General features: G+C 43.0%; 1 protein-coding gene across 2 annotated transcripts; it reads left to right on the top strand.

Annotated features, from left to right (window-relative positions):
• The first annotated feature begins 328 nt into the window (after nt 1-328).
• CRTAM (cytotoxic and regulatory T cell molecule) lies at nt 329-27,326 on the top strand. Of its 2 annotated transcripts, XM_032359133.1 has the most exons (10): nt 329-418; nt 7,628-7,774; nt 10,604-10,756; nt 12,798-12,941; nt 13,883-14,044; nt 18,196-18,276; nt 20,693-20,776; nt 22,777-22,923; nt 24,507-24,593; nt 26,348-27,326. In XM_032359133.1, exons 1-10 carry the CDS (start codon nt 373-375, stop codon nt 26,476-26,478), a joined length of 1,182 nt encoding a protein of 393 aa, XP_032215024.1. In that variant the 5' UTR covers nt 329-372; the 3' UTR covers nt 26,479-27,326. The 2 variants fall into 2 exon arrangements, with proteins under 2 accessions (XP_032215024.1, XP_032215025.1); XM_032359134.1 differs by lacking the exon at nt 18,196-18,276.
• The last annotated feature ends 419 nt before the right edge of the window (nt 27,327-27,745 follow it).

Consider the following 27,745-nt stretch of genomic DNA (forward strand, 5'->3'; position numbering starts at 1 on the left):
CATCAGAAAAGTGACAACAAGGTCACATCACCACGCAGGGAAATTTTAATCTCTCTCCCACTTCTCCTCCCCACAAAGTCTCACAACCTAGCGGATTTACCAGTACTACCCACGTGTGGCAGAATGACCTGTGCCACCAACACATCACTCACACCTCTCCACAATCGCGATGACACATGCTGTCCCCTGAATGTTCCACCCGGAGGTAGTTTGGGGGCAGCGAGCCAAGAGGGGGCTTCCAGAGCCAATGGAGGCGTTAAACACATGAGGTCACAGAGCTGCTGCCTCTCCCCCTTCAAAAGAAACCACTCTGCTCCCTTTATTTCAGAATCTAGAGGAAGTTGACAAAGTGTGACAACAGCTCGGTACAACATGTGGTGGAGATTTTGCAGCTTGCTGGCCTGGTTCCCCTTACAAGGTAAGGACTTGGGGCTCGTTTCTTATGAGACTCAGCTGACCTGGTATTGTACCAAATCTACCTGTCAGTCAGTTGCATTCACAGAGGACCCACGGCGGAGGAGAACCCAGGTGTGTATGTGATTACTTTCCAAGCTACACCCCAATCACACATGGAAGGATGCTCCTGCTTTATTTAATCTCTTGTTCAATGGTTCTATTAGTATTCAATACTAGTAAGTATAGAAAGGGTCACTGTAACCTGTGTCTCTGTGGCATCTATGTTACGGCAAAAATGTCACAAGCTTATTAGGCTGTCTCTTAAGTGTATGCAAGGTGGACGAGCATCACAGTGGGATTTTATTTTTTTTTAAAGATTTTATTTATTTATTGACAGAGATCACAAGTAGGCAGAGAGCAGGCAGAGAGAACGGAAGGGAAGCAGGCTCCCTGCTGAGCAGAGAGCCCGACATGGGACTCGATCCCAGGACCCTGAGATCATGACCTGAGCCGAAGGCAGAGGCTTAACCCACTGAGCCACCCAGGCGCCCCACAGTGGGATTTTAAAAGCTTCTTTATTGTATAAGCCTCAGCCAGGTAATTCAAGTTCTCTAAAAACTCAATGTCTGCATCTTAACATGGAGAGATGATTAATTATGTTCGACGACCAAGCTCCCTGGATTTTTAAAGGGATCAAATTTCAAAATGGGAAAGCACTTTGAGGATGACGAAGTGCTCTACAACTTTTCATTAGCTCAGAGATAATAATGAGCCCCATGGAAAATGCCTGCTTAGTTTTTGAGTCGGTGATACTTTACATTGGATTAGCATTTTCAAATCTGACTTTTGATGCTTCCTGAATTTGAATGTAGCATGATGAAAATTAGAGACGCTGTTACCTCTTTAGCACAGGTCAAATTATTCCTGCTCAAAAGAGGGGGCAAGGTATAGAAGTCTCTAAATCTCTGATTGCAACTTGTACCGAATTCTTACAAAAGAAGCTATGCCAAAATGTATTGCTTGCTGCCTGTGTGTGTTTCCAAATATTGAACTGAATTACAGTTAGCTTTCAGGGAATGCACCAATCCTAAATCTACATTTGCCATACAACTGCAGCTGAATGATCCTTTCCTATTTTATGTAGTATTTCAATTTCCTATTTTATACACTTAGATTAAGTGCTTTCTTCTTTCATTCTTATACTCTGAGGCACTTCCTATGAATTCAGTATTTGGTAATAAATAATATTAGTTTCTTCAATAAGTGGCTTAAAGTGCAGCTCATACATTCAGGAAAAGTACATTTAGAGAGCCAAAATTAGAATGTTCTCAATTCTTCCAAAGTTTAAAGCCCTTAACTGACTTTCACTTTTTGAGGATTCAAGTTGTTGCCTCCTAAAAATATCTCAAAAAAAAGTTTTTAAAGAAGAACAATAATAATCATGTCTTAAGGCAAAACCTAAAACAACTCTTTTAAAATATAAATTATTCAAATACTATTTATAAAGGGAGGAGAAAAATATATTTATTGTACCATGTAAGGGGTAGGCATTTTATATTAATTACATTTCATCCTAGCACAGATACTGAGGTATTAATATCCCTACCCCAATTTACATGAGAAAATGGAGTTTAAAAGAAGTTAGATAACCCACCCACATTTTCACAGCTAGTAAATCAGCCTGCACAGCATATAAATAAGAATTATCTCATGAAGCATTTACTGTGTGTGTGTGTGTGTGTGTGTGTGTGTGTGTGTGTCTTTCTACAAGGTTGGGATAGAAAGTGTTTCTTAATGTAGATCAAAAGTTTGAAAGCCACTGATTTATACAATTTGGAAGATATGCTACTGAAAATCCCAAACCAAAACATACCCAGAAGGCCTCGAGGCTCAATGGCATTGGGCACACATTGTCCCCTCTGACCTAAACTTGCTTGGGCCTGTCAGAGTCCCAAAGAGGAGGGAGCTGACCATATTGCTTTCTTGTTAGCAAAAAGGCAGCGAATCAATTTTGGCAACACTATTGCTGTCAGCTGTTTTTAGCTATGAATCATGGGAAGAGCACTGTACCTTCTACCATGCAACTTCTAAGGCTGCCAAGAACTATGGACAAAAAAATTCCGTAATCTCTTTTCAAGGTCACTATCCACATAAATAGTCTCTAGGATGGGTAAAATACAGTAAGAATGAACAATTTTTCAAAATTAATCCAATTCAGCTATATTGTGGATGATGAAAAGCCACCAGTTTGAACCTTCTATCCTGGTCTTTAGGGCAGGGTAGGATGCAGGAAACAAGAAAGAGTTGTAAATTTAAGGTTCTGTTGATAATCCTTTTGCCCATGTTTTCTGTTTTTAACCATGAAAAAGTCCCATGTTTGTTGACATTCCGAGATGCCTTCTTGAAAGCCATACTGGAAGTAATTTTGACAAAGCCAGATTCATCTTCACCCTTTTAATTTTCTCTGTTGAGTCTATCTAAACAATAATAATAATAACAACAACAATCCTTTTTTATAATGATCTAAATGGAAGCATTTGTCTACTACCTCATAATAGTCATGTAAATAGGGCTCTGATTTGAGACAATCATCCTGATTTCAACTTAGTTCAGGTCTTTCTTATGCAACATAACAATAACAGAGCTGTTACACTGTTTATTACTGGATATATAAATGTCCACATTTTAGCCATTAATTCAACTAATACTTTTAAAAATTTTTTTTTAAGATTTTATTTGAGAGAGAGAGAGCATGAAAAAAAGAAAACAAGACAAGTGGGGGGAAGGGAGAGGGAGAAACCTACCACCGCTGAGCAGGGAACCCGATGCGGGGCTCGATCCCAGGACCCTGCGATCATGATCTCAGTCGAAGGCAGACACCCAACTGACTGAGACATCGAGGCACCCAATACTTAAATCTTATTTGAAAAAATTGAATAAAATAAAACTTACTTTGGGTGAAGTCCTGGGACTGTAAAAATGAATGAATGCCAAACAACTTCTCTATGAGAAGTTTGCAATCTCCACACTGAGATACTTGTAACCAAATGTAAAGCACTGGGCTAAGTGCTATAATAGAAGTCCCTTCAGGGAGCTGGAGGAGAGGGCAGGTCATTGTGGGGAAGAAGAAGGCTAAAGACTGGTTAGGCAGTGGTATAATTTGAATTGAGTCCTAGAGGAGATAAGAAAGCTATCCTGGCAGTGGTGCCTGGGTGGCTCAGTCAGTTAAGTATCTGACTCTGGATTTTAACTCAGGTCATGATCTCGGGGTTGGGAGATGGAGCTCTGTATCGAGCCCAGCATCAGGCCCCACTTTGGGCTCCTCACTGGGCATGTAACCTGCTTAAGATTCTGTCTCGCTCTCCTTCTCCCTCTGCCCCTCCCCCTCTTTAAAAAAAAAAAAAAAAAGGTATCCAGGTCAATAAAACAGCATGGACAAAGGCCAAGTGTCTTCTTGAGCCTAGACCTAGCCGCGGCTGGTAACCACATTAGATACAAGCAAACAGAGGAACAGAGTGGGTGGTCTCTCTGTGCCAGCTGTGTGTGGAGCCTAGGCGGACACTAGAGATGATGCGTTCTGATGGGATCTGACAAGTTTGGGGTCCCTGCAGGATAGACTCGCTCTGTTCTGGAGCTTTTAATTTATTGGATACAATCACTGGGTAGTAAGGTAAGGGGGAAAAAAAGGAACATTTTACTCTTCTTCAGTCTACCATGATAACCTCTAGTAGAGGAAAGATCAGACACTGGGACTCTGAAAATCTTGGGGAAAACAAGGAAATCGTAAGAACTTCCCAGGTTTCATCTATGTATGCTTTGGCGGGTGGTTGGGACTGCTGCTTGCCCTTTTGATTGAGGGTCGGTCACACATGCTCTGGGGTGAAGCCACTGCCATGAGGTTGGGGGTGGAGATCATGAAGGTCACAGGTTCTACTTCATCTATAAACCGGTCACAATCCATGAACCCCAGAGTCAACCAGCAGCCTCAGAACACATGGCCTTGCATGGATGGATGAAACTAGTCAGAAGTCCGTAACCCATTCAGTAAACAAGATCCACCAGCAGTAAGGGGGGACCTCCCAGGAGAAACTCCACAGCTAATCCCTGCCCTGCTTTGCATGCTTGGCCTCGGAGGAGCCACGGAGGACCAAGAGACAGACTGGAGCTCTGAAGCCCAGCCGGGGAGCCTAGGAAGTAGGCACACCGCACTCAGGAGCTACACGGGAAAGTCGAGGGGTGCATAGGGATATGTTTTTAGAGCCTGCAGGGGAGGAAGTGGTGAGCAAAGAAGGTAACCCACACCCTCCCTCTGACAAAGAAGGTGAAAGTTGGACTCCAAACTTAGATGCAAAAAATATATCTATAAAAGAGGAGCTCCGGTTTAATTTGCAACAGCAATGAGAGAATCCTGGAGAACTTCCCCCTTGGAAGACGTACCATCAAACACAGGTACAGGAATCTTCTCCCAATGTTCAGCAGAGCTCAACACACCGAACGGTATCTGGGAGCACTCACAGCTGAAGCAGCCTGTCTGTGGCTTCTCTCCGGGGCTATTCTTCCTTTCTACAATGATTTCCTGTCTCTCAATCAAACAAGGGGTCTACATGCTAACTGAAAGAAATACCAGCCTGTAAAGCTAAAGGCAAGGCTTGGAACAGAGTAGAGGATACAGCAATCACTCTATGCCTCGAACACAGCCCTTTCCACGCAAAACCCAGGCTTTTGTAGCTGTGCTCAGTAGCCTGGGACTCAGTTCCCAACAACAGAAACAAACACTGATCTTAGGAGATACGATTCTTTTTTTTTTTTTTTTTTAAATTTGACAGACAGAGATCACAAGTAGGCAGAGAAGCAGGCAGAGAGAGAGGAAGGGAAGCAGGTTCCCCACTGAGCAGAGAGCCCGATGCGGGGCTCGATCCCAGGACCCTAAGATCATGACCTGAGCCAAAGGCAGAGGCTTTAACCCACTGAGCAACCCAGGTGCCCCAGGAGATATGATTCTTTAGCTTCTGCTAAAAAGCCACCCTATATGTCATTACAATTTTTTAAACCCTCTAAGAATCAAATAACAATTTAATTCAAAAGCACACATCCCAAGAAGAAGGCATCTTTAAAATGGAAGACATTTATTCATAAACAGTCCGCAGATAAATCCTGACACTCCCCTTTCCCCAGATGCGGGCTTCCTGTCTAGACAATGGCTTTGCCAAAGGTAAGGACACGGACAAAACTTTTTAGTATCAACTTCTGGCCTGAGGGATGAAATTAGGGCATGTTGCTTTGACAGTGGTCTTTATTCTGTCATTGATTCAACATAGTAACTTCCCTCCTGTCTCTCAGTATTCTTATTAACAACAGGAGACCAAAGATGCCTGTCCATCACCTGCTTTATGCTGCCATCATGAGAGCTGGCACTCAACCATTACTTTTCAAGCTCACACTGTGATACTTTCTGTAAGGAATGAATTTTAGAGAAGTAGAAAATAGTCTCTACCCTCTAGAAACTTCAATCTGTGGGAAGCAGGATAACACACAAGAACGAGAAAGTAAAAAGCAAGAATCAAGACGGGAATGATTATGGAAGTAATGGAAGGTAGATAGTTCTAGATTCAATTTCTTGGCTCGGAAACTCCTTAACCTTAGAAGAAATTCCATTGTCACTTCAAAGCATCTCTACTAATATTATCTTTACTACTCAGTTACGGGTTGATTTTATAGATGAAAATACTTCCAAATGACCCAACCCAAGCAGAATTCTGGGCTTATGCTTCAGTGCTCTTATGAAAACACAGTATCTTTTTATGGACTCTTCATTGTTCATTAGTATTGGCTGATGATTTGGGTATTTTTCCATCAGAACTCCAGCAAACTTTTTTCGTGAAAGTCAATAAGAATACAGTACAACAATTCTGGGTTATTATTGCCAGAGGCTAGATTGAAATTAATGACCTAGAAATGGAACAAACTAAAAAGTCCAAAGCACTTCTCCTAATACTTGAAATTTATCACAAGGAAATAAACTCCTTGTTTCTCTCTCTCTCTCTCTCTCTCTCAAGGTTTGAGATGATACAGTGAAACTCGTTATATTTGCTATTCATAATTTATAACCCCACAGCATTCTTCTGTTTATAGAAGTGCTTCATACTTTTATTGATAAGAATTGTCTAGTCCTCGGCGGGGAAAAGGTTTTTTTAAACTTAAGACTTGAAGAAATAGCAGATGGCAATAAAAGTGCCAAATCAGCAATAAAGCCCATTTATTTTATTTTTTTTTTTTATCCATTTCCTTTTTGGGAGATTGTATTTGCAGCTGCTAACAACCCACTGTTTATCATTCTCTGGGGGTTGTGACTGGGGGAAATTAGATGCTCATATTTGCCTGGAGAAAGTGTTACTGTGGACAACCGAACTGGAAGAGATCTTAGAACATCCTTGCTCTGGTGCAGAAGCTCTTTTGCATGAAAACCACTTGGAATCCTAGACACCTAACTTGTACTTAAAGCCACAAGTCACTTGTTTCAAGGTTGAGGCCAGAAACCGGTGTTTCTGGGGTCTCCACATTTGGACAATCTGACCTAGTTACATGACCATGGACTCTGAAGCCCACAGATGTGGGTACAGACCCCAACCTGTGTGACCTTCAGCCTCTATTTCCTCATCTAGAGAACCAGCAACATCATTCTTTCTTTATAGGGTTAGTTCAAAAGTTAAATTAAATACAGGTGAATGTGGCCTGGCAGAGTTCCTGGCATAGGAGAGAGCAAGTGCCTAATAGATACTGTTTAACACTTTCCTTCTTTCCTATCAAAATCGCACCCCTTCATTCAGACCTCCTTCAGGAAGCATCTTAGTGCCCCTACGTACAATGCTTGCTCCTTTGTATTGATTTAGGTTTTGTTTCTCTAAGAGGTGTGTAATGAGGGGCACTTGGGTGGCTCATTTGGTTAGGCATCTGACCCTTGATTTTGGCTCAGGTCATGATCTCAGGGTCGAGAGATCGAGCCCTATGTTGGGGTCCACTGCTTAAGATTCTCTCTCCCTCTCCCTCTGCTTCTGCCCCTCTCCCCCTGAGTCTCTCTCTCTCTCAAAAAAAAAAAAAAAAAAGTACATAATAAATGACTAAATGACTAAATGAATGAATGAGGTTGTGTTGAGAATAAGTCCCTGCCTCAGCTCGGGAGTGTGTCTTGGCCTATGCCAGCCTGACTGTCCCCAATTCTCTTCCTCTGCAGAAGCCTTTCTGACTAACCACACAGAAACAGTCACCGTGGAGGAAGGCCAGACGCTCATTCTGAAGTGTGTTGTTTCTCAGGGGAAGACCACCTCTCTGCAGTGGCTGGCCCCCTCAGGGTTCACCATTTTTTTAAATGAGCATCCTGGTAAGTGGAAGAAAAAAAAAAAAATTGCCACCAGACCTCAACCTGTGGGATTTTCCAGACAGACAAGTTGGTGGGATAGAAACCAGCATGAGTCACCCAAACGGTGGGCTTGGCCCCCCCTACTGTTACGTGGGGATCACACCCAGAGACCTACTACTTTACACACGGCTGCTTTTTCTGACAGGAAGTCTGAAAGGGAAACCCCACCAGAATGGTTGGTAAAAGGGGCTCAAGTTACAAAGCACATTTCGATGCCCACACCTCACCCCCATGTCACCCCCACATCACCCTTTTCCTCTCAGCAGCCATGAACCTGCCAACAGCACCAATGACAGTCAGGCCGCAGACAGACTTGAGGCCTTTTGTCCTCCCGCAGCTCACGCCGTCGCCCCACATCTGGAGCCAGCTGCCTCACTTCCCATCTGAGCGATTCAAAGCCCCATCACAAAGCTCCCTTCCAGATACCTCCTTTTCTCCTGCTGGTCTCAACACAAAACCAAGATCACGGAGCAACTGAGGAACAGACAGGGCGCACTACCTTGGAAGGGAGGGCAGCCATTCCTGTTTTCACAGACACACGTTGAGTCCCAGATGCCTGAGGTGGAAAGGGAATCCCCCACCCCCAACACTGCCAGTTTTATTGACATATAATAAACACATAACACCGCATTAGTATGAGGCATACAATGATCTAATATTATGTATATACTGCAAATTAATTGCCACAGGGGGTCTAGTTAACATCCATCACCCCACACAGTCACAGTGGTTTTGTTTTGTTCTTAAGGAAAGGGATTCTTAAAAGTCTATTTAGTTCCTTTCTTTGGAACTAACCCCTCCTCTTCCTAATGAGACCACTGTATACCTCCATGTAATATTCTGAATGGCCAAATATTTGGAAAAGTCTCCAAAACAGCAAATCTCATTCTATCTTGTAAAAGCAGAGCCTCTAAAAAACTTGATATGCTATGAAACAGTTTTTTAAAGATTTATTTATTTTAGAGAGAGAGAGAGGAAGGGAGGGAGGGTGCATAAGCAGGAGAGACAGAGAGAGAGGGAGGAAATCTCAAGCAGACTCTGCACTGAGCGTGGAGCCCAGCACGGGGCTCCATCCCAGGACCCTGAGATCACAACCTGAGCAGAAATCAAGAGTCAGAAGCTCAACCAACTGAGCCACCTAGGTGTCCCATGCTATGAAACATTATTAAATATCTTTATGTTCGATGTAAACTTACCATATATTTCAAGCAAAATTAACTATTAATAGTAGAATCCAGTAAAGAAAGTAGATGTTAATGGTTGAAAGTTCGGAGAGAAACAGTTTGAGTAGAGTTCATTCCTGTTAAATAATGTTTTCTCCTGGTTTGGTTTGGGTTTTAGTAACCTGGGAGAAGATGGCACTCTCAAATTCCTACAACAAGAGAACCTTGTTTGAACTCAGTGATGCTCAAGCAAGGGTCATTCTTGCCTTCCAGGGGACATATGGCTATGTCTGGAGAGAGTTTGTGTTGTTAAAACTGGGGAAAAGGGAGCCGGGGTGGGGGGCAGTCCTAGCATCTAATGAGTAGAGAGGATTGCTGCTAAACATAGTGTACAAGATAGCCCCACAATGAAGAATTAAGGACTCAGAAATCAATAGTGGTAAGCTTGAAAATGCCTGAAATCTAGCTCAGATAATAGCAGTGTCCTAGGACACACAACCATTCTTTCAGATGAGAAACAACCTTCCTTGGTCAGCCATTCGAGGTTTAACTATGTTACGCTTGTTCATGTTACAAATCCAAAGAGAGAGAGACAGAGGGAGGCAAAACCACTTATTTCAGGAGCCTCCAATTTGCTAAGGGACCTACGACCTAAGATAGAAATCTCAGGTCAACACAGAATCAAAAAACAAAACAACAACAACAACAAACCCAAACACTTGCCATAATCTTTAGGAAACTTCAAATAATAATAAATTTCTAAAAAATTAAAAATAAAAGGAGCACCTGGCTGGCTCAGTAGGTAGAGCATGCAACTCTTTTTTTTTTTTTTAAGATTTTATTTATTTATTTGACAGAGAGAAATCACAAGTAGGCAGAGAGGCAGGCAGAGAGAGAGAGAGAGAGAGAGAGAGAGAGAGAGGAGGAAGCAGGCTCCCTGCTGAGCAGAGAGCCCGATGCGGGACTCGATCCCAGGACCCTGAGATCATGACCTGAGCCGAAGGCAGCGGCATAACCCACTGAGCCACCCAGAGCATGCAACTCTTGATCTTGGGGTTATGAGTTCAAGTTCTACATCGTGTGTGGAGAGTAACTTAAAACCAAAATCTTTAAAAATAAAAAGCACCCAAATGGAGAAATGGATAGTCATGCGTTAATTTTCCATTCTTTACACCCATTGTGACAGGACAAACTCAAATCAATTAGATTTCAAGGAGGTGACTCTAATGGGGTGAATCTAGTTTTTCATAATGTACAAAAAATGAAATCAATCTAAGAGGTAAATCTAATTTTTCATAATGTACAAAAAAAATGAAAAATAATTAATCACCCCTCAACCCGAACCCTTCACCAGCATAGTGTTAATTTCCTCCATGGACAAATAAAGCAAATGGTTTGTTTCGCGGATCCCAGTATCAACATATTTCATTTCCTAAATGAATGTCGAGCTTTTGAGAGGCATCCAACTGGGAACACTAGAATTTGGAAGGCAGCTCAATCGGAGATGTGACATTTGTTCCACCAAAGTGTGAAATTCAAAAGCCATTCCTGTGAATAATCAACCCACTGAGAGACTGTATTCTTCTGATCGCTTTCTTCCTAACAGCTCTTTTTCTCTCTTGTCCAGCTTTAAAAAATCCCAAATACCAGCTTCTTCATCACTCCACCAATCAGCTTTCCGTCAGCGTGCTGAATGTCACCCAGGGAGATGAAGGCGTGTACAAGTGTTTACATTACAGCAACTCCGTGAGAACAAAGGAAGTAAAAGTGGTCGTGTTAGGTAAGTGCCTGAGGGCCGGCAACCCAGCACACGAGTGACAGACTTAGGACAGGACAGATCATTCTTAAACTTCACATTCTAGTTAGTAATATTGCCTAGAGCAAAGCATTTTCTTGGGCACCTCTACCATCTTTTGTCAAAAGGAAAACAGAAAGGAGCATTTTGACTCGCGAGCCCCAGATGAAAATGTGACTTTGTGAAATTTGTCTTTGGCATCAATGCAGTTTCTTGTCCAAGGAACTAAGAGAAAGGAGAATTAATACTTGATAAGCTGCTACTATGCACCAGGCACTGTGCTAAGCTCCAGGGGATCAAAGAGGAATCGGGCATGGCCCCTGCCTACAAAGAGTTGACACACAGGTCAAGTCAGGCAGAGAAGCCTGTAAATAAAGTAGAAGCTAACAACAGCATAAGCTAAGATACAGTGAATTCAGATGTAATTGTACTGGACAGCTGGCTCACATCCTCTGCCAAAACCAGGTCCTCTCTTCTAGTGGGGAATGGGTTTGGGAGGTGTGGACAGGAAGCATGGGTCTCCTGATTGCCCAGGGCTTGCTCCGTTCTCTGGACGCTCCACTGTGTTCAGTGGAAGCCTTACTGTCTTTACTTTTCTGCTTTTTGTGACGGAACAGATCAATTATAAACATCACTTTTTATTGATCTCTAATTCAGATCAATTATACACGTCACTTTATATTGATCTCTAAGTGACATAATTCCACAAATGACAAGTGAATGTCTTGGGCTTTTTCTGTTGAATTAATGTAGCACGGTGCCTGCCATAAAGCAAAGGCACAGTAACAAAGTGTCTGGGAAGGCTCCTGAGGCGGGTTGAGACCCAGTGGGACCCAGCCCACCTTACTGGCCAGCACTCACAGCACTCTGGGTCACGCTGCCTGTGTGCCCTTCTGGGCTCCTCTCCCAGTCCCCGCATACCTCTGTCACTACACTTACCGAATGATCTTTTAACTAACAGCTTAGGGACTGAGTCTATCACCAGACTGTCAGCTCCTCAAAGGGCTTTATCTTTTCCTTATGTGGACAGCCCGCGCCTAACACATCTAGTATCTACATGCAGCTGACTTTGCAATGTCTCAATGGCAGATAAATGAGCCAATCAACGTGCTGGGGTGCAGTTCTGGACCAAAGTGTGAAGGTGCCTGGGAAAGAGGAAGAAGGTAGCCTACCCAAAAAGTAAACTTTGACCCTTGAACCGCATGGGTTTGAATTGTGCAGGTTCCCTTATATGCAAATTTTTAAAATAAATACAGTCCAGTACTATAAAGGTGTTTTCCTTATGATTTTCTTAATATTTTCTTTTCTCTAGATGACTTTCTAGGAAGAACAGAGTGTAGAATACATAAAACATAGAAAACAGGTGTTCATAACTATATTATCACTAAGGCTTCCCATCAACAGTAGACTCTTGGTTGAGTTTGGGGGGAGTCAAAGTTATGCATGGATTTTCAACTGTGCGGTGGTCAGGAGAAGTGTCAGTGCGCCTGATCCCCACATTGTTCAAGGGCCAATTCTATTTCCAAAAAAAAAGGACAAATGGGCCCTTGATAAGAGAAATGCATCTTTAATATTAGGAAGGGATAGAACTCACTCACTCATGCCAGTCTAGAACTGAACCGACCAACTCATAAACCAATTCCTTCGTGACATAGACAAGGAAATTGACCCACCAAGATATGGAGGGACACACAAGGGTTCTTACGATAACTGGTAACCAATGTAACTAGACTAGTGTTCTCCCAAACACAGTCAAATAGCAAATGTAAAAATTACTGTTGTAACACTGGGAATTTCCACGGACTAATCACACCCTGGGTGACAAGCAATATGGACTAGAGCCAAGGAAGGTTTACAAGTACATAAAAGCCCTTTAACTGTATTCTGGGAAGGATCAAGTAAAAAAAAAAAAATGTCCATTATGTAGACCATACACGACCATGATCTCTATAGACTATTAGACTCCGTGCTTTACTGGGATACGCAGACCAGATCAGTGAACGCAGAAAAATTAATTCTCTTCCAGCAACACCGTCCATACCAACCCTGGAAGCTTCAGTTATCAGAACACAAGACGGAAAAGAACACGTTACCCTTAAGTGCTCCACCGTGAGAAGTAAGCCGCCTCCGCAGATAACCTGGATTATAGGGAATGACATAGAACTCAATGGTAAGTAAGGACAATGTTCTCTTGCCTCCTTTGTTTTCCTTCCTACGGCAATTTCCAAGGAATTTTTAAATCCTCTGGCACCCTCTGGTGGTGTCAGCAGGGCAAAATAGCTTTCAACAATCCTGATTTCTCTGGACAGAATTATCTTTATAACCTATCGATACCGTGCCTTCATCTTGAAAACCTATCACAAATAATAGGATTAGATGTTCATACTTAAAATAAAGTGGGCACCTGAAATGGGATATTATGGTTTCTTAAAACTCAACAGAATTTCGTATATAAGTATGATATAGTTATTATCTTGGCATGAAATTCTAGCAGACAAAAGTTTGAAAATACATTTAACATACGACTTGTATATTGGAACAGGTAAGATCCTCCTGAAAAAGTGCGTTACGATGTCATGCCCTCCACAAAAATATTATGGTACTAAAGAATCTAAACTTTGATTAGATTAAAGCAGGGTTCAGTTGACAGAAGGATAACTAATGGTCTGGGAACTGTTTGGGAACTGGTTAGAGTTTCTTTACATCGTAAAGTATGTTACATTGGACTTTATACACCCAGAGAGAGATTCCGTCCAATGCCAATTCTACATCATTACAAGACCTCTCCTTTCATTTGCCTGATCGATTCACCTTGAGTAAGGTCTTGGGTCTTTGTGTTTGACAACATCAGGCTGTTCCTGTGTCATCACCGTAAGCTTTGGATTTTATTTTCCAGTAGTGAAGGTTAATAGAAACCTAACCACTGTCCTTCACCTGCTTCCCTCTGGGACTGGGGCCAAGCGTGCACAAGGCAGCTGGGCGAATCTAGAATGACTTAGAAGTCTAACAGGTTTGCCCAGATGTCAAGGCCATTGGTCTCTAAGAGAACCAAACTTACCCAATGGTATTAAGTAGCCACAACCTCCTACACCCCTTTCATTTGCTCCATAGGTGAGACCCACCATGAATTTGAAACTGATAGGAAGAAATGTAACAGCAGCAGCATCCTCAGAGTCCACAGATACAGCAGAAACTCAACAGTGGACTGCGTGATCCGACACAAAGGCCTACAAGGAGGAAAACTGGTAGCACCTTTCCGATTTGAAGACTTGGGTAAGAAGAACGAATGATTGTCTTTAATCATTTAATTTACCTTAATATTACACAATTAAATGAAATTAAATGGAATGGGAAGAGTCCTTCAGAGTGAGATCACTGTCCACAAAGCTCTCCTTAACAGCAAATCCCTTTAATGATGGAAATTTCTCCAGCTGAGCATCCTAGAGCACCTGTTCCAACATCCGGGACCCCAGTTGTGCGGAAAGTCTCTCAGGGTGCCATATGCAAATGATGTCATGCTTGCATTTTGATAATGACAGCCGGCCTGACTTGGCCCTACATAGTTTTATTGCATTCACGTTTTCAGGGAGGTCATCTGAGACATACTTGATCTTTGTAGTCAACCCCAAAGGAGACAACAGCCACTGAAATAAATCTAAACTTGCCCGTATTATTTTATGTTAATGTAAAACACTCACACAGTCAAATTAAGCCATGATTCCTCTTTAGATTTATTTTGTTATAACTTTTCTGCAGGTTTTAGTTTAATTGCATTAATATTCTGGGCAGAACAAATATTAATAAAACATCAAATAGTTAATGTAAAGAGGCATTTCAGAATGTGTTCTCTGATTCCTTCATCAAAAACAAAAAATAATTTTAAAGCTCCAGAAAACCTTTTTTTGAGGGAGAGGAGGGTGGGGAGAGCGCGTGAGGGAGCAGTGGAGAGGTAGAGAGACTCTCAAGCAGGCGTTAAGCCCAGCTCAGAGCCTGAGGCAGGACTCGATCCCATGACCCTCAGATCATGACTGCAGTTGAAATCAAGAGTCGGACACTTAGCGAGCTGAGGCACCCAGGCGCCGCTAGCGAACTTCCTGAGCCAAGAAGTATCTAATAAGAAGTACCATGAATCACACATCTGTAATGAATAAGACTCTGACCTTCGTTATTTTATAAGGTGCTTCTCAAAGTACAAAGAATTCCTCAAGTGCAAGGATTCACTCACACTAGCAAAGGAGGGAGCGGCTGGGTGAGGATGTGTTTGTTGAGAAAGGCAAGGCACTGGTTAAGAAGCATGCCGTCATGGGAAAAGCACCCTGCAGCCCTGTGGGGGTTGCTGCTGTGGCTAACGGCTCCCCCCTCACTACCAAGTGGTTTCCACCAGTCACTTTCTCATCAAACCAAAAGTAGCAAGTCTTGAGGAAGTTGCCTCCAGAAGACTGGGGCCGCACAGACTGGGCTTGCTGACGTAATCTGACGCACAGTCCTGCCTCTCCATGACTCGTCCCCCTCCAGTCCAGCCTCTGCTATCAGTGGAGCATAGCTCATGGCGGGAGGGATGCTTCTGAAAGATCCTCAGAGTCTTTTCTTTTTCTTTAAGATTTATTTATTTATTTATTTGAGAGAGAGAGAGAATCTCAAACAAATTCCCCACTGAGCATTCCAGTGCAGGGCTTGATCTCATGACCCTGAAACCATAACCCAAGCTGAAACCAAGAGTTGGACGCTCAACCAACTGAGCCACCCAGGAGCCCCCAACATTCAGATTCTTCAACAAAAGAATCAGTGATATTGAAAAAGTATGTATTTTTACTTTTCAGCTACAATTCAGGCCATCTACAAAAATTACTCCAGAGGGGAAATCAGTTTCTTCTCCATTATGGCCATACTTCCAAAGGACTCAAAATCATAGTCATAAAATGCTTCTCATAATAATAGGATAATAATAATAATAACAGGAAAATAATAAGGATGCCTGGGTGGCTCAGTTGGTTAAGCAGCTGCCTTTGGCTCAGGTCATGATCCCAGCGTCCTGGGATCGAGTCCCACATCGGGCTGCTTGCTCAGCAGGTAGCCTGCTTCTCCCTCTGCCTCTGTCTGCCTGTGCTCACTCTCTCTCTCTCTGATAAATAAATAAAATCTTTAAAAATAAAAATTTTTTTTCTTAAAAAAAAATCAGGAAAATAATAGGATAATAATAATAATAATAATAATAGGATAATAATAACAGGATAAGACTTGACTTTTGTTTCTGATCTAACTGTGGATTATTTAGCACCCACAGCCCGATCTCCACTGAGTCTTCAGAGAGCAGCTCCAACACCATCTCTTGGCCACTTCCATGTGTTTATGGCTTTTCACCCTTCGGCAAGCAACTATGTTGACATACAGATACTACACACATTTTGTTCATCCAATGAGCTTAAAAAGTTTGGTTAGCTGAGGGTGCTTTAAAACACATTTCCAAGTAAGGATTCTGGCCCATTTCATTCCCATACTCTGTGTGGTAGGACCTGGGAAAATGAAGATTGGGCAAGCATCGTATCCAGGGACGTGAGCAGCATCTGCCATTGAAAAATCTACACTTCGATGCTTGTGGAAGTGTGATGCTTAGAGAACAGAGCAGGAATGGATCAGACCCTCTTCCAAATGATTTACTTCATTGTTTAGTATTCCAAATGAGGAATCTTGATTTCCTATTATTAACTGGAGGTGGGATTAAAAAACAAACAGACAAACAAACTTGAGCAACAGTTCTCAAACTCAGAGATGTGGGGATCCCTCTGCACTCCTGCAAATAGCTGAGGACCCCAAGGAATTTTTAGTTATGTGAATTGTATCTGTCAATATTTACATACTAGAAATTAAAATTGAAAAAATAGTTTAAATATTTATTTATAAAATAATCCACTATGTATAAACAGAAATGGCATCTTTTTGTGGAAAAATAACTGTTATTTTTGCAACACCAAAATGTTAGAAAAATTGCACTGTTTTGCATTCTGAAATCTCTTCAGTATTGGGTTTAATAGAAAACGATTAAGTTTGGGGCACCTGGGTGGCTCAGTGGGTTAAGCATCTGCCTTCAGCTCAGGTCATGATCCCAGGGTCCTGGGATCGAGCTCCACCTCCTCTCCTTCTCCCTCTGCACCTCAGCCTGCTTGTGCTCTATTTCTCTCTCTCAAATAAGTAAAATCTCTTTAAAAATAAAAATTAGAAAGCTGAGAAGCACTCACAGATTGCATAAAGACATGACCTGTCACATATCCGTATCAATATTTATAAAATTTCAGGCACCTTTTCTATACACTCCCTGGTTGCAGGCCTGTTCATTGGTCAAATCTACACTAAGCTGAATGTGTGGAAATATCCGCAAACACTATTTTGATTGTTTTCTTTTGTTTTTTATAAAGAGAGAAGGGGGAAGGGGCAGACAGACAGAGAGAATCCTAGGCAGGCTCCACGCTCAGCATGGAGTCCAACATGGGGGTTGGACTCACAACATGGGGCTCAATCTCACAACCCTGAGATCATGCCCTGAGCCTAAACGAAGAATTGGACACTCAACCAACTGAGTGGTCCAAGCGCGCCAACTATTGTTCTGCATTGTACAATATTACATTTGTAACCACTGTGCTTAATAAATAGCAAAGCCCTGTGCTAAGCATGTTGAATGAACGAACTCATTAAAATTTCTTGCAAAAAAAACCCAAAAGAAAAAAAAATATAGAAAGGCAAATGCTGTTAGTAGTTCCATTTTATAGGTAAGGAAAAACTGAGCATTCAAGAGGTTGGGCATCTTGCTCAAACTCACTTGGCAGGGGCGCCTGGGTGGCTCAGTGGGTTAAGCTTCTGCCTTCAGCTCCGGTCATGATCTCAGGGTCCTGGGATCGAGCCCTGCATCAGGCTCTCTGCTCAGCAGGGAGCCTGCTTCCCCCCCACACACACCTGCCTCTCTGCCTACTTGTGATCTCTGTCAAATAAATAAATAAAATCTTTAAAAAAAAAAAAAACTCACTTGGCAGCAAGCAAGTTAACAACATCACAATTCAACCCAGTCTGTGACTGACTCCAAGACCCCCTAACGAATAAATAAGGAGGGAGCTAGGGGACCAGGCAGACAGACAGAAGGACTAACAGGTAGATGGAGACAGAGACAGCAAACCGCCTTAGCATACTCCTGTGAAACACAGCGCTGTGGGCCCCCCATGCCGTACTTCTCAGCCAGGCAGGCTAGCAGATGGGCTAGCAGCAGGACGGAATCAAACACCAGAGCAAGAGCTGCAGGGCGCGTAGTGCTGAGGTCTCCGCAGAACCTCCCAGGCAGGTAGCAGCCGTGTCCATTCCCCAACCTATTGTCCCAAGCACCATGTGGGTGAGACTGCTCTCCGTAGTTGCAGATTTCTGTTTTTCCCCTTTCCTAGTTACCGATCACGAGCCGGCTTCAGATGCCCCGGAGAAAAGCTCCCCGTCCTCGCAGGACCCTCAGCAGCCCGCTAGTACTGGTAAGTGTCAACCCGTTAAGATTAAAAAAAAAAAAAAAAAAAAAACCTCCTTGGAAAGAGCCATTTTTCCAATTCTCATTTCTAAGATTTTTTTTTTATTTTAACTTTTTTTTTTTTTCCATAAGAGAGGGAGAGAAAGAGGTGGAGGGGGAAGGGCAGAAGGAGAGGTAGTAGGGTCTCAAGCAGGCTCCATGCCCACCGTGGAGCCTGATGCAGAGCTCCATCCCAGGACCCCGAGATGGTGACCTGAGCCAAAATTGAGAGGTGGATGCTTAACTGACTGAGCCATCCAGGCGACCCTGATTTTATCTTTTTCGGATTTCTTTTCTTTTCTTTTCTTTTCTTTTTTTTTTTTGACAGAGAGAGAGAGAGAGATCACAAATAGGCAGAGAAGCAGGTGGAGGGGGGGCATTGGGGAGGAAGCAAGCTCCCTGCTGAGCAGAGAGCCTGAGGCAGGTCTCGATCCTAGGACCCTGAGGATTATGACCTGAGCCAAAGGCAAGTTAACCCACTGAGCCACCCAGGTGCCCCGATTTTAACTTTTAATAAGGCAATGCAGGATACCCTGCACTGGCTCTAGCTTAGTGGTTTCCTGGAGGGGCAGAGAACACCAGCAGAGTTCCCTTAGTGGGATGGGCTTTGGGGTAACTAATGTCTTGTAAGTTCAGTGCTGGTTTGCTTGCTACACACACACACACACACACACACACACACACACAGACAAAACTGTGATATTTGAATTTCCTCTACGGTAAAGGGCAAGGTTGAATTCATTTATGGAGAGACTCGTTTCTTTGTTTTCTCATCCAGAGCACAGCAAACACAAAATAAAGACTTGGTTTCAGCAAAGGGCAAAGAAGCAGGATGTGGAGATGTGGGACTTAGGGCCACAGAATAACAAGCTCGCCTTTGAAAGCACCCCAGTTGCTCAGTTGTCAAGAACTCAGACAGGTTTTGGATGACAGGATTGAGCTCTCAAGGCAGAATTTACGAAGCCTGGATTATAATCCTAGTTTTTTAGACAGTGAACCCACTGGATGGTTAGCTCTGGGCAATGGTCATATATTTATCTTTGTATCTTACTTGGCATAGTATCTGGCACTAGCAGGTACTCAGAAAATGCCGTATAAATGAATAAACACACGTATGAATACCTTCATTTGTTATAGGGTTTTGAGCAAGAGAGCCTCGTCCAAAAAGGGCATAAACTCCTATATGTCCTCTTTTTGTTTCAAACAGTCCGTCTGTAGGAATTTCCTTGAGTGGAATAAGTGCTTTCCTATCATTATCAAGTCCATAGTTCTGAGTATTAGATTGCATTTTTAAACATTTTTTACCTGGAATAATATTTAAAAGTAAATGTTCGGGGCTTTTAAACACTGACACAAACAATATGTACCAGCCTGTGTTTTGAAGGGCAATGGAGATTGAAAATGGTCTGAAGTGGAGCCACCATCTCACTTGCTTTAATAATTCAATATTTGTAAACGTGTTTAGAATCTACTTGTCTTCAAATTGGCTGACAGTGCCGCTAAACAACCCAATTTTCTGCTCTGCTTTCTCATATAGAACATATGATTTAATATGGTTTCTAAATTTCCTTTCAGCTTTCAATTTCTACGATTTTATTACTGTTAATCACACCCATTTCCAGCCGAACGGGTGGTTTCATTCCCCGCGGGATCCACACAGTGGCGCTGTGCAATGGGCTAAAAGGCAGGGGGGTGGCGGGCAGGAACGGGAAGGATGAGCAACAAAACCAGAAAACTCGGTCTTTGGTTTTTATGGCTTCTCTCGCCTAGCAAAAGCATCACAGTACATGCCCGTTCTAAACGGGGGGGGGGGGGGGGGGGGGCAAGCAGAGGTTTGAAGGACAAGGGAGCCTATTTTTCAATATAGAAATCATTGTTTCCCAGGCTGTTATGTTTTCTTGCCACAAGGCTTGGGGTCCCAATCTTCAGCATCCCGGTGTTGCTCTTGTGCTATTCTGAAGCCCTTCTCACTAAGAGGCCTGACTCAGGAAGCAGGTGTAAAACAGTGGTTTACATTTTGCGTTCTGAATTTCGGTGTTGGCTATATCACTCACTAGCTCCGTGATGTCAGACAATGTACTTAGCTTCTCTAAGTCTCTGTTCAGAGCTGTGGTGAGGAACCCACAGAGTGCTGTGTTTGGGGTTGAGCCTAGAGCTGGCATGCAGTTAACTAACATCGAGGCGAAATGAGCCGTTTGCAACTATTTCTGGAAGATGTCAGTAGTTCAAAAATGGTCTTCTTGTTGTTTTTGTTTGGTTTTGGTTTTTTTAAGAAGAACAACTTAATTTGGTTTCCAAAGCTGCTTCGGGATGGCTGTGTAAATATACACACTATTCATATACCGTTACATGTATATTTCATGTCTTAATTTCTTTCGACTTAGTTGCAGTAATGGAAGATTCCAGTATAACAGAGAGTGACAAGGAAGAGAAAGAACAACCCGCTGAAGACCGTGCCTTGGCCACTGGTAAGCACCCCCCACAGCATTTAGGATAAACACTTGACATTTTAACCTCTTCATCAGTAAATCCAATGGCCTTTTTCAGTCCCCATTTTCTTGACCTTTCTATTGGTTAATCAATCCCTTGTTCCTTAACATAGTTGCCGCCCTGGCTTCCTTGACGTACTCTGCCTGGGTCTGTGACTTTTTGCTAACCACTCCTTCTACATATCTGTCAGAGAACTTCCCTTCCTCCTCTGGCTTCTTTTATGTGGATACACTTCTGACTTGACTTCTCTATCCTTGATTTTTTCCCTTAATTCTTTTTTTTTTTTTAAGATTCTATTTATTTATTTAACAGAGAGAGAGAGAAAGATCACAAGTAAGCAGAGAGGCAGGCAGGGGGGGGGGAAGCAGACTTGCTGCTAAGCAGAGAGCCCGATGCGGGGCTCGATCCCAGGGCCCTGAAATCATGACCTGAGCCAAAGGCAGAGGCTTAACCCACTGAGCCACCCAGGTGCCCCTTCCCTTAATTCTCAATGAGTTTACCCATTCCCAAGGTTGTTCCTGTTGCCACCAGGCAGGAAAGCTCCATATTTATACTTCCAGAACATTCTCCTGAGAAGTAATCCCTGTTTCATTTCACCTTCTACATCCCTGTTGCTGGATTTTCTGCCATCTCCTCGAATTTAACATCACCAAAAACCAAACAGCACCTTTTCCCACAAAATCACCTCATCCAGATGATCACAGAGTCCCCAAACCTTGAGGTCATCCTCCATTCCTATGGATGTGTGTACACACAAACACACAGAAAATCAGTCCATCTCCAAGGACTTTTGAGTCTCTTCTTCCAAAATCTTGTGGACCATCACTGCCACCGTTGGTCCAGACCCTTATCAGCTCCTGTACAAAGTTCTAGGACCTCAGTTTCTCCTCTTCTGGTCCATTTTTAGGACTATGTTCAAAACACCCCATTGCATTCTTCACACTTCTGTTCAGAAAACATCTGTGGCTCCCCGATCTACCACACAGAGCAGGAGCCTCAATGCCTCCACCAAACGGCCTCCATCCTCTGTTTCTGCAGTCTTGTTTCTTAGGCCCCAACAAGAACACACATTTTTCTCTGACAATATCATCCCTTTTTGACAGCCCTGCCCTCGATGACCTGAACTGCCCCTGAAGAAAGAAAGGGGTTCAGCTTGCTTCTCCTTACCCTTCTTTCAAGGCCAAGATCTTCACTGAGAACTTTCCTGACTAACTCAGGGACCACTCCAGCCTCTGAATCCCTGAGCCCATGATGCCATTGATCTAGAATTTGATCTAGGGATCTAGAATTTGGCAGATTTCTGACATCTGTTGATTCATGTATTTGTTTCCATAGAGAGAGAACTACCCCAAAAGCACAGGAACCATGCCTTTTGGAGGCCCAAACACGATGATCGACACTAGCTAGTCCTCCTTAACTACTTGTTGGCTGAGAGGGGGTCAGGACATCTGGGAAAAACTAGAGACCATAGAATCAGAAAGTGAGGTTTAGAAAGATCTTAAAGACCTCACCTAATTTATGTCCAAAGCCCTTCATGTAGGACGACATTTAACCTAGCCAACATTCACGGATTTTGTTTTATTTGCATAGTTTTCCACACTCCTTAACAACCTCTCCTATGCTTAACCACACCTTGCTAAGAAATCATTCCTTATAGCTCATTTAAGTCCCCTGATTATAATATAAGTCAATATTCTTGCGTATTTTCTCCAGAAACGAAACATCACAGCTTTGAAATCTATGTAACTTAAGAGCATTTTTCAAATCATCTCACAGAATTGCTTTGTTTGTGCACCTGTTGCCCTGTTTTCGGAGAATAAATAATACGAATCTCTTTCCCTTCAGGGTAAAGCTCTACTGTCTTTTTACCCGAGTCGCCTATCAGCTGACGCTACACTTTGAAAGAATCGTGCAAATCCTGCAGTGACAAAAACCAACCAACCTTGAACTGTCTAAATTCCTTTTGTTTCCCGTATAGAAGCCAGTCTTCAGTACGTGGGGGTGATGCGGAGGAAAAACGGCATCCTGCTGCTCACCCTTGTGTCCTTCCTCATCTTCATACTCTTCATCATCGTCCAGCTCTTCATAATGAAGCTCCGGAAAGCGCACGTGGTGTGGAAGAGAGGTGAGAGACAGAGGACCCGACGAGGCGCTCGGGGGCGCTGCGACACAGGGCAAGGACAGAAGACATTCTGGCAACTAAAGCTTTTCTGTCCGATGCCGCACAGCCTGTTTGATACGTGCTGTCGTTCAAATAAGCACTGGCTGGTTTTGCAGTAAATACAGGATGTGAATCTCCAGGGGCTCTAACCAAAGCGTGTGTAACCCAGAGATTTCAGAGTCGCTCCCGGAATTGACATTAAGTTATAAAAGCTTCTAGTCACCAAAGGATCCCCAGTAGAAAACTCATTCACTCATTCAGAAAGCATTCGCTGAGCCCCTCTAGTGTGCCAGGCACGAGGGTGATACGTCTGTCAACAGGAGAGACCAGGTTCCCCCTGCCCCACAAGGAGTTCACACTCTAGGGGTGGCCAGTCGAAGGGGGAATATAGACTGTGTTGATTCTGTTCTTACTTTGCAAGAATGTATTCAGCCTCCATCAACCATACTATGTGAGTAACGTTTCCCAAGCTTTCCGAATAAGAAGTTATCATCAGACACCATATATATATCTATATAGATAGATAGATAGATATGTAATTTATGTAGCAAGGAAGGTACCCTATTAAAATGCATAGATTCAACACATACCAGAGCTGGAAGGGACCTTAGAAATTATCCAGAATAATCCTCTACTCAATGCATTCCTTCTGTGTGGACCAGGATTAAATCCCCTCCTTAATTCTAAGTGATTATTCAGACTTACGCTGGTCCGTGCAGTGGTCACAATGTGGCTCCTGAACCCTTAAAATGTGGCCAGTCGCTTTTGAGAGGGGCTGAAAGGATAAAATACACACCCAACTTTGAAAGCTCAACACACACACACACACACACACACACGAATACAGTGCATCTAATAATAATATATTGGATCTACTAGGTAAATGAAACATATCATTAAATTAATTTCACCTGCTTCTTTTTGCCCTTGGAGCATGGCCACTAGAAAACTTAGAATTACACGTGTGGTTTGCATTCTAGCTGCCAACATTGTTGCCTTAGCCACAAATGGCTCCAATACCTCCAGTAGCAGAGAACTCAGTATGTCCCAAGGCAAAATACTACCCCTTTGAATGGCTCTCGTCCTGTTCAAAATACAACTTCTCCTAGTTTGATGTCATTCTCCCCACATATTCAACTGGACTAAATTTCATCATAAATAGACCTAGAAACAGTGTCTGGCTTTTCAGCTATACCTACACAATAGGCAAATGCCACAGTATTGTTTCAAAATCCCCCATTAATGCGTTGGCCCCATAAGCTCTTTAAGGGCCACTGGAATGGTTCCATCCCAAAGAACAATATTTGATTCTAATCTGTGGTCATCTGATTTCTGGAACTCTTACACAGCCTAGCGCAGTGCCTGTAGGAATCAGAGCACAAAACAAAAACAATTCTCAGAACGAATGAGGACATGAGGCATGGGAGGGGGAGTGGGGAGTCCACTGCTGTGGAGACAGAGGGATCATGCTATTCAACCGTACATTTGTACACATAAGGGATGTCTGGGGTACCCGAAATTAATAACCTCGTTTTCTTTTCTTGCAGAAAACGAAATCTCAGAACACACTCTAGAAAGTTACAGATCAAGGTCAAATAATGAAGAAACATCATCCCAAGAGAAAAAGTGCCAAGGTAAGTCAACAACATGACCTCCGATTTGAAAAATGAGGTTCATTAATTTGTTGCCTTTAAGGAGGAGGACAAAAATCAAAGTCTGATTTTAGCACTAGAAAGTCCATCAGCCTAAATCATCTTGTAGAACAGAAGTGTATCTCCCAAAAATAAGAACTAGCGACCCTTAAGTTCCTATGGCTTCAGACATGCCCCTGTGGGAAGCTACCCCTGAGTTCTCGTTGTCAGGCAAAGGCACATCTTGGGCGTATATGTCCCTCTTGTGTTCTGGGTATCTTTCATACATCTTAACCATCCAGCATTTTCCACACCCCATACCATCTGGTCGTTTCTGATGTATTGTTTTAGCTACCACAGTCCTCCTCAGGTGGTGAGTAGCGGGGTTTTATCTATGTTATGTCCCCAGATTCTCACACAGGGCCTGAAGCAAATGGAAGGTTTGATACATTTGCGTTGACTAAGTGAACACAAGGCTTAACTGAGTCAAACAGACATGTTTTGGGTCTTTTAAATCACTCCATGGTAGTTTCTCAAGCGAAGTATGCAAAGAAAGTGAAGGGAAGGGTTTCTAAAGGAGACTGTGTGTGCGCACGCGTGTATGTGTGCATTCTTGACAAAGATCTAGTAGAGGGCAGCTGGTACTATAGGAAAGCAAGAACCTCTACCTTTCCTTCAGCCATTTTGGTTCCTCCACTGCAAAGGAACTTACACCACCCACTGAGAGGTGCGAGCTGTGCAGAAAAGCTTGGCTGCGAGTTTCTACTGGTTTCACTGAGGTTTTTATAGGAAGCGGGCCCATCGCAACACCTCTGCCCTTTTTTTTTTTTGTTTTGACTTAGTAAGGTGTGAAATGGAAAGAATCACCGTATTAGCTGGAACAGGGGAACAGAGGGCAGATCGTGAGAACTGGGGCAGGGAGGGGAAAGTGGGAAGTGTGTGCGAGGCGCAGAGGGTCTGTTGCATTGCACATGTTTCTAGAACATCAGTGTTCTTGTCCTCAAATGGCGAGTAGGACAATTTTGTCAGTATGATGTGTTACTTGGATTGTTTCTTCTGCCAGTTTTCTTAAGCCAGGGGAACCAAAACAGTGAGTATAGAACGGTAACTTTTAGAAGGAAAAGAAAAGCCCTTCGCTCAGCTGCTGAAAAGGCAGAAAGCCTTTGCATCTCAACTTTTAAGAAAGTTGAAAAGGGCTACCTTTGCTCAAGCTTCCCTTCCCAGGAAGGTCCATCCCCAGGGGCTGGCCACGGACTGTGGGAGGTGGTACTTCCTCCGGGGCTGGGCCCCAACCTGCACTTCCGGCCCCCTTCCCTGAGCTCCCTCTGGCCCAGCATCTCAACTTCCCTGTTTTTACTCACTTAAAAGACATCCTCTGGAGCTGTCTCCTGCCTCTGTGTATAGAGTTACCTGGGCTCTGAGTAGTCAGCCCCAACCCTATGTTTCCCATAAGTCCTGCTACTTTTAGTATGAAATTTGCTAAATACAATGTAGGGGTTTTTTCCCCCCAGATTTTTTATAGCAGAAATGTCTATATATTTTATTTCAGGTTTATTAGTATATTTATGTAAGAAGACTTAAAAAAAAAATCAGCCTGTAACAATGTGTTCAGGCCATTTATGATATGCATGAATTTCAGATTTGATTTTTTAAGCCATTAGCCTATGAACCCAAAAATGCCACATGCCAAGTGTCTCAAAAAATGGGTGCAGTATTGTTCAAAAGAAATGGTCATCTTTAACATGTTTTTCTTTCAGGTTTCCACTCTAAGAGCTACATGAACTACATCACACAGTTGTACTCAGAAGCAAAAACAAAGAGGAAGGAAAATGCACAAAATTCAAAATTGAAAGAAGAGCCCACTCATATACCAGAGACCATTGTGTAGTGCTCCCTGCAATAGAAAATATGATTTTGGGGGGCGAGTGCATCATCACAGTGGAGCAGCCTATGGGAAAGTGCATAATTACTGTCACATGAAAAATAGACTTTGAGTGTGATGCAAGACAGTGTCTTCCTATAGAGATCTACTTCTGGGGTCAGAGCCGCGAAATGAGGACTGGACCATGGACACAAAAGCTTCATAGTTTAAAAAAGAGAAAAGAGAAGAAAAGAAAAGAAGAGAAAAGAAAAGAGAAGAACCATTACGCCTGACACTACTTCAGAGCAGGAACATTCTCCAAAGCCTTGGAGATCAGGGACACCCTACCCTGAAGGGAGGAGGAGCCCTGGTTGAGAATCACACATTTCATTTTAGTCTGTTTCAGTTTGGAACTGTTCCTCAGTCTTTCCTGCACATTCAGGACATTGGGATAGCCTTGAAGATTGCAACCTAGTGATTCTGTCAACTCTCCCACAGTTGGCCTTTGTCTGATCGTTTCTTCGGGATTAGATTCAGGTTACAAAACTCTGACGGGACTGTCACAGAACTGATGTTTTGGTTACCCCTTTGGGTTTTACTTTCCCCTTCACTGATGTTCACTTTGATCCCTTGATTAAGGGGCTGTCTGCCAGTCTTCCCCACTGCGAAGTTCCTCTTTCCTCCTGTATAAGCTGGTATTTTGTGCAGAGATGCTTTAAAAACACGCAGATCTCCTGTTCCTCATCAAACTTCCAAGTTACTCCTTTATTTCTATCTGTATGGACTCACAGTTTCCTGTTATTCAATGAGTTACAATCTGTTACTGTGTCAGCTCACTCACTTGGTTATAATCTGTTACTAATCTCTTGTTAATGGGGTGATCAAATGGCAGAAACGGGCTTTTGTGTCCTTCTTATCCTTAACCTTTGAGCACTTTCTTCCTTTCTGGTACAAAATATCCCAGGCTCCTCTTCCTGCCCCAGCCCTGTAATGAGCCATTTCTCCAAGGATCCCCGGTTCCTTTTAGTGGAAAATGACATTTAGCAGCCAAAACCCAGGAGCTATGTGTGTGCATTGCTTTTGGGGTATCACTGGCCTCGAGTCATCTTAGTAGTCAGAGCTAGGGGATATATCACAAAGTGTGCATATACTTGACCCTTGAACAACATGGGTTTGAACTGCTGAGTCCACTTATACACAGTTTTTGCTTTTAAGAATTGACAGCAAAAGCCACAGGGTATTTCTTCACAACGGCCTGCCCCAGTCTCCAAATTGAAGGCAACTGGTGTAAAGG

Source organism: Mustela erminea, chromosome 9, assembly GCF_009829155.1.
Source record: "Mustela erminea isolate mMusErm1 chromosome 9, mMusErm1.Pri, whole genome shotgun sequence".
Taxonomy (NCBI): Eukaryota; Metazoa; Chordata; class Mammalia; order Carnivora; family Mustelidae; genus Mustela; species Mustela erminea.